The 7391-nt window shown below is 43.8% G+C and overlaps 1 protein-coding gene across 1 annotated transcript; it reads right to left on the reverse strand.

Annotated features, from left to right (window-relative positions):
- Window positions 1–416: 416 nt before the first annotated feature.
- Window positions 417–5071, reverse strand: LOC147634303 (tubby-like F-box protein 3). Its single transcript, XM_086805442.1, has 4 exons — window positions 3020–5071; window positions 2587–2674; window positions 2249–2381; window positions 417–1453 (listed from the first exon to the last, which is right to left on the reverse strand). The coding sequence occupies exons 1-4, from the start codon at window positions 3380–3382 to the stop codon at window positions 793–795; spliced, it is 1245 nt and encodes a 414-aa protein (XP_086661568.1). The 5' UTR covers window positions 3383–5071; the 3' UTR covers window positions 417–792.
- Window positions 5072–7391: the final 2320 nt, after the last annotated feature.

Genomic DNA, 7391 nt, shown 5'->3' on the forward strand with positions numbered 1-7391 from the left:
AGAGGGTTGCTATAAAAAAAATCTTGTGAATGGGAGTGATATTTTAGCATTTTTTTTTCTAAGGCATGTATTTTTGAAGGGAAAAAAGTTTAGAGAATTATGAAAATGATAAAAATCACTTTAAATATAATTGATAAATCGCCGTAAATAGACCTTGCAATTTTTATTGTTTTCGTTTTTAGAACCTCCGTTGAGAATTGCTGTGTTGGATTGTGTGGAGGAAGCAGTAGAGCATGAAAGGGTGACATCATTTGTTTACTCGTTTTTATCATTTGAATTGAACTTAGACTGTCGCAGTTGTAATCTCCGTCTGAGGATTGCTGGGTTGTAATCGATAGAGACAATCTCGAAGCCTAAGGCCCCCTCCCCTCTTAAGACAACAAATGCTCCTTGTGAAACAATTCAACAAAAACAACAAAACAAGCAGCTATACTGCGTATATTTCAGCAGATCTCATGGATAATAGAAGAGTATAAACTGCCCATAGAACACAACACATCCCATGATTGTGCTTTCATGTCCCAGAATCCAGCAAAGCTACTCCAATTTGTACCTTGCATTGCAGTATGATTTGGAACAAATGCCGGTCATCTACTATCCTCAGAAGTCATACAATAATTGTGGACAAGAAAGATCTTTTGTGGGTTGAAAGACTGAAGATCCAACATTAGCTCCTATTCACATATGTTGAGCATGCTCACACATATGGCAAGTTCTTCGAAAGGAGAGAGTTGATAGGATATCGGGGCCCCATCATGGCATACAATGTCCTTTGTCAGGCCCCATCAGTTCCTATTCGCATGCCAGCTTCGTGTCAAAACTACTTAAACAAATCGTGAAAGCTTGGAAAGCAGAGAGAGGGTATCGGTAGTCCATGGTAAAGATGTCTTTGCCAATCTTGCCAAACTGCAACAAGACCTTGTCCTGTTCACCTTGAGGCACAGCTTGGTTAGGTTCAATTGCTGCAACTAGCTGAAAGTTCTTCACAGAGGCTACGGTTACACGCCCTCTGAAATTCAAGCACCAGCATTGCAGCTGTTCATGCCACCGGGGGGCCTTGTTCTTCAATACCAATGGACTGGCTTTGATCTCGGCCTTGCTTGCAAAATCTAAATTAATAGAGCTGAGATCTGATAATGGTTTGGAAAATGATACTGAAGAAAAAGAGTCATCAACGCAGCTTGGAAGCTCTGTGGGTGTCGGGGCACTACCACCGACCTCCATACATGATGCCGGGATTGAATGTAGGGTGCATTGCATGCGTCTTGGCCCTCTTGTACCCAGCACATTCAACTCATATGCAATGTGTGCCACGTTATAGCTGCCTGCTGGGACTTTTGGAGACACTTGCTTGGCCCCTATGCGCCTACATGCTCGGCTGGTTGATACAATGGCGCCATTGTGTGGAGGTTGGCTGTCATAAATTGTAAATTTGGTACCCAAAAAATTAGACCTGCAAAAAGACCACCACAATAAGATCAAAGTCCCCAACTAAAATTCTGCACTCAAAACACTCAAATGAGCCAGTTAATAAGAGTATTTTTTCTCATTAAATTTTGCACTATGGGCAAGAACACTCACACTAAAACATTATCAATGGTCCAACTTGAGATGCGGGAGAAGGGGAGAGGAGGGGCAGTATAATCTCACTTTTGTGCACAAAAGAAGCTTTTGTGCTTAGAATCTTACATTCATGGGAGAGGTTATGTTTATAAGCTTCTGATATCTTTGACTTTTAGTGCTCATCTTGCAACTCTGTTTACTTACAGTAGATGATGTATATGTATAGATATATATATATATTATACATGCACACACACACAAAATAGACCATTGACACTTAGCACCCTGATGGCATCAGCACCCTCATGGCATCCCAATGGTCAGCTTCAACTAAGTTCAACATAATCAACTAGAAGTAAAGGGCTAAGATGAGATCGTAGAACAACAAATCAGTAAAGTGTGCTGACAAGGGGCAGTATGAAACAACCTAAGGGGTTTTACAGACATGAAGCTGGCCCAACAAAAGGAAAGATCATGCCTACTCAAACCTCATGGACAGGAGATCTCTCCTGTCTAACCCTGACCCCACCATCTGCTGTAAGTCTCTAAAACAATGATGCATGACAATAATAAGGAGAGAGTCAAACAAACTCTTCAACATATAGCCTGAGTAGCTCAATGAACTACCATGGAATTAAAAACTGCGAAGGAAAAAAAAAGCTGCTATCAGCAGATGACCACAGACCTCAGTTTTCCAACATAGCTGTTGCTTCCTCTAGACATGTCATCTGCATTCAAGGAGATGATGTAATCTGTGCTTGTAGCTCGCCTGACCTTGCGAGCTGCCAAAAGAAACTTACTGTTCTCCACTAGCAATGCTGCAAAAAAAAGAGAAATGCTATCATCATCAACTTTGGCAACAATAAAAGACCAGCTTACTTCCGAGCACAAGAGTGAACGACATAGGATGATGTAAAATACATAAAGAAATGGACTTCACGACACCAAAATAATCAAACTGCTAGAACATTTAGACTATGGAAGCCAAATTTATGGTAAGATGTGTCTGCCATGAGAGCTTACATGGTGAGAGGCCAAGATATAGATAATAAGTAGAACTTGCCCTGTCCCGTTTGATGAAGCACTGCATTGGGCCTTCCCGGGGGCCAGGCTGCATCCATGTCGAAGATCAATTAAAAAAATCAGAATGATTTGTCAGATCCTTGACAAACCCAGCTTTGCATTCCATTCGTTCTCAACAGCCACACACACATGCACACGTGACACATGCACACACGACCCCAAGTTTAATTGGAAAGGAATGGGAGCTAGTTGATTTATTTTACCTGCTCGCTTTCCAATTGTTTTCACAAATGCAAATCAAACACACTAGTTCAAGGGGTTAGGAACACATTTGCATTGAACCAGCCAGCCCCATGTGGTCAGTCATTTGTTTAGGTTTAAACCTTGATGATTATTGATCATACACAACATGAGAGAAAAAGATGTTTCTTACCTGCTTGAGGGATATGGGAAAGGTGAGCTTGCCAGACTCCTCTGGAGTTTTGACAAGCTCTTTGGTGATCTCTCTCCATGTTTTGCAGACTGCAGAGGAAGCAACAACATCCTTTCTTGCAGGCCAAGAGCCTTCAGCAGATTCAACCCTTTGGAGAACGTCTCTGAGAAGCTCAGGAGGCAGATTAGCCCAACAGCTTTGCTCTGGTAAGTCATCTGCTATGACAGGGGATGCATCCAAAACCACGCTCTGAGAGCGAACTCTTCTGCTGTGAGAGAATTTCACATCAAAAGTCCTCCGAGAGATGCTGCCGATGTTCTCCTTGATGTCTTTGAGGTCACGGACGAGGCTTTTGAGAGGCATGGGAGGTGTCTTCACAGTACCCAAGTAAGATTTCCCCTTCTCTCAAATGAGAACTGCTCCGTTTTCGATCTAATAAGAGGCAGCTGTGTGAGTCACAAGGATCCCTGTCTAAGAGGACAATTTTTCTTCTCAGGGTGACATGATTGTGAGCATAAGGTCCTCCTTCCCGAAGACTTGAATCAGGGGGTCCTGCTGCTCCCTTCTCTCCTGATAGAAAACACAGACGAACCTTGCAGCATAAAAGAGAGGAACCAGTGCTTTACAACAACGTCAAAAACCCCAACTGCATTCGAGCACACAGACAGGCCTTGCAGATCCTCCAATTAGGGCCTCCTGCAGAACTTTCCGTTTAATGTCTTCTTTTGAAATAACCCACAAGGGTCTTCCTCCAGCAAAAGGTCCGGAGTGATTATCGGTGACTATTCACTAAGCAGCAGATCTTCATGTGAGAAAGTGGAGTCTGGACCTCAGCTATGGGCCTTTTTTGGGGAGCTTAGTCTGAACAGGTCAAGCGTTGTCTGCCCAAGATGCAGACCGAGTCAGGCCTTGTCTGCCCGAGATCTATTTGGAGCACCGTTTAGGCTGGCTGATTCTGAAGCAAAAGGAGAGCAGAGGGTCGGAAAGGGGGTGGGTGAAGGACGGTAAGAAAGTAGAGAAATTTTAGTGGACAAAAAGAGCCCTCGTTTCTGCTTTGTCTGTGTGTGTATATGGGTATGTGCGTTGGGAGAAAATTTCGAGGTGCCACACGCTCACGATCTCCAGTTTTTAAAAAAATCTCTCCCTCTCTCTCTCTCACTCTCGATGAGCACTATGCCCGAGGGGCACACAGCTCTTGACAGTGCGCGCGCCGATTAGAAAAGATAATGATGAAGGAAATGATGAGCAGAGCCCACGCCTGCATGCGCCCTTTCTGCTAGCATAGAGTGTTTATGAACCCACCTTGCTAAACCCAAAGTTAAGCAAACCCACCTATCCAAACTCTGATTTGAGCCCTAATCCCACCTTTGAAACGCCTTCTCACTCAAAAAACTGTGCACGTTTGCCTACCTGCACACAAACTCACCTGCTTAAGCGAGGTTTTCAGCTCCAACGCAGGCAAACCCACCTCTCAGAACACTGCTCTTGCTAATGGGTTTCAGCTCAAACGTGGAAAAGAACTCTCTTTTACAAATGGGTTACAGCCCAAGTGCCCACTTGGCGTCAAATTGCAATCAGACCCACCATGAAGAAGAGGGGTTTTCCCACGAGGTGCAACCAAACCCACCTCCAAAACCGCCCTTTGACAACGAGGTTTCGATCGGAAAGCCTAAAAGAGCACGGATTGAAGCCAGAATGCCCAAATGCGCCTAAATCCAGATAACAAACGAGGGTATTTTCCCCCCCAAAGTGCAGACGAGCCCACGTCGAATACGCTCCACCGCGCGGAGCTCCTTTACCTACACCCTCCTCTTTCCCTTTCTGTTTGGAAGAGAGAATTTCTCGCGAGATTTCTGTTCCATTCTACCGAATCTCTCTCTCTCCAACCAAAGTCACCCAAGAAAAAAAAGGCAATTAACAAACAGACCTCTACGCTAAGCTAAAAAATCTTCCATTTAATTAAAGAAAGCCTCCGGAAAATCGCCTTGGTTGAGATTCATAGTGAAAAGAGGCCTTTTTCTCTCGGGGAACCAGCAGTAACCAGACACACGAGAGAGACCTGGCAAAAGCGTGAGCGAAATCCAGCGGGCCTGAACCAGTAACGCTCGGTGCCAGTGTGAATAGCACCATCCTTCCACGTGGCCGATCTTCAGAAAATGATATGGCATTATTTATTATGTTGTTTGCCGGAAATCTCGGTGCGCCTAATGCACTCGCATACCGTCCGATCCATCTTTGCATCGGACGGTTCTCCTAGTCCTGGTGTGCCTGTGTTTTAATGAGGACTACATGGCCCTGATTTTTGGTATAAAGTTATGCGTCGCTAGCATGTCCCCTCAAACGGATAGAGTCTCACCATTCCCCCAACAATCTCTAGCTATGCTTTAACCATCTCTACCCATGCTTCCGATAAGCTTTCAAACCTCCTCCCAAACAGATCTTTTGCACGCATAGGTGATCACGACCTCCTCACTTCTTCTTCTTACATCATGCTTCAACAAGAGGCATTTCTTGCCCTTCAAACCATGGCAAAGTAGTGTATGTAGTAAAGCTTAGGGCATCTCCATGCATGATTTCATCACAAGGAATTTTTGTCCACCAAGACTTGTTCAAATTACAACTTGTTCGCCTCATAAGAGAAAGTGATCCATAATGGCAATGGGAACTCAGTTGGAGGATGAAACCTTCCATAAGTTAGCTCACGCACTACAAGAGGTCATTTTTAACCTTCGAAACCACTTTTTTACAAAACATAGGCTTTTTTTTTAAAAGCTTTATCTTATTTGATTTATGATGTAGAACCATTACAGGTGCATTTGTCCACCAAGATTTTGCAATGGTGAGTTGTACAAGTAAAGCATGCAAAACATGGTGAGACATCCACTCTCACTTGATCATATGTATTAATTACAATGCTTAGTAAGTTAGCAAGTCTACTTTTTACTAGAGATACTCTAGTATACAAGTAATAATGTTGGGACCTCTAGCCAAATGGTAAGTCTAGCATGGCTTGAGCCTTCCCCTCACCTCCAATATCCCCTCTTTCCAAGTGCCAACTCCCCTCTCTTCTCCTATGGCTCCACTCCTCCTTCTCTCTGTGTCCACCTCAACATTCTGCGTCCATCTAACCTACCCCACCCCATTTAACCTCTATTAAAGTGTGCACAAGAGGAAGCATGAAAGAGAGAGGGAGAGAGAGAATGAGAGAGAGAGAGAGAGAGAGCAGGCAATGATCAAGTTCTTATATTAATATGAGGTTTTACAAAGGGGCTACAACAGCTAGCAAATGGGCATCAGTACATATGCACTGGGATAGATAAGGGGGAGGATGTCTTTATATAGGAGGCCAGGAGAATTACCCTACTCACATGAAGACACATGATCATAAATCAAGCCACGACCTTAATAAAATAGCCCACACCCTTTATACAAGACCTATTCCCACACTAGAGATGCACATATTTTAACACCCCCTCTGCAGCTCATAGTGTGCAAATGTCGAAAGAAGAAAAGCTGATGAAGATGCGACCATCGACACTCACTCCAGCATCCGGATTACTAGATACACCATGGAAGATGCACCTGCCAACTTGTCTCTTCAAAACACAATGCCACCCTAAATAGCAAAGAAATCTGCTTGGCTTTGAATTCCCACACCAGTGTGCAGTGAACTTCATTATCCCCAACAGTGGACTGTGAACACATCAAGTCCCAAAACCTCGAACCAATGAACTTGGAACACATCTAGTCCATAGCTTTTTCTACACCAAGCAATGAATCTAGAACACCACCGATCTATGGCTATCAAAATTGACCTTTACTTTGTCCCATGCACCAAAAATGAGGAGCTGTTGATAGCCCCCTCTCCCACCCACAAGCCTCCTCTGGCTAGGGAGAACCTATCCTTATGGCTACAGAAGACAATCCTATTCCTCCCAAGACGAAAGCACCCTAGGAGCCCTAGATGAGTCACTAGAAGGATCTAAATCATTGTCAAGTGTCCTATCTTTGTTGTTCTTTTGGGATGAAGAATTTCCCTTGCCCTTGTCCTTCTTCTTGGAAAAGTAATCCTTAGACAAAATGTCATTTCTTCCCATACAAGTAGCAATGACTCCAAATCTTCTTTTGCACTGATGCTAAGGCATGATCCGGATCAAGAGACAAAACCTTTAACTTACCCCATGTCATGAGGACGGATTCCTCATTCCAATAGGAGGAAGATTAGGTCGTCAAAATCTAAAATATTGATAGTGACTTGGCATTGGTGACCGTATTTGTCCCATCAAGCTTGTCCTCCTTTGTTGTACATGGGAGAGCTATACCCACGGCAAAAGAAACACCACCGTGCTGTAAGAAAAATGCTTGAAAACCT

This window comes from Cibotium barometz, chromosome 11 (assembly GCF_041138505.1).
Source record: "Cibotium barometz isolate CiBa-2024 chromosome 11, ASM4113850v1, whole genome shotgun sequence".
NCBI lineage: Eukaryota > Viridiplantae > Streptophyta > Polypodiopsida > Cyatheales > Cibotiaceae > Cibotium > Cibotium barometz.

Excerpts from the sequence above, each read along its gene's own strand:
- LOC147634303 (XM_086805442.1), bottom strand. The coding sequence starts at position 3,382 with ATGCCTCTCAAAAGCCTCGTCCGTGACCTCAAAGACATCAAGGAGAAC. Across the intron at positions 2,675-3,019 it reads TTCCCATATCCCTCAAGCAG|CCTGGCCCCCGGGAAGGCCC; the intron begins GTAAGAAACATC and ends ACATGGATGCAG. Across the intron at positions 2,382-2,586 it reads ATATCTTGGCCTCTCACCAT|CATTGCTAGTGGAGAACAGT; the intron begins GTAAGCTCTCAT and ends TTTTTTTTGCAG.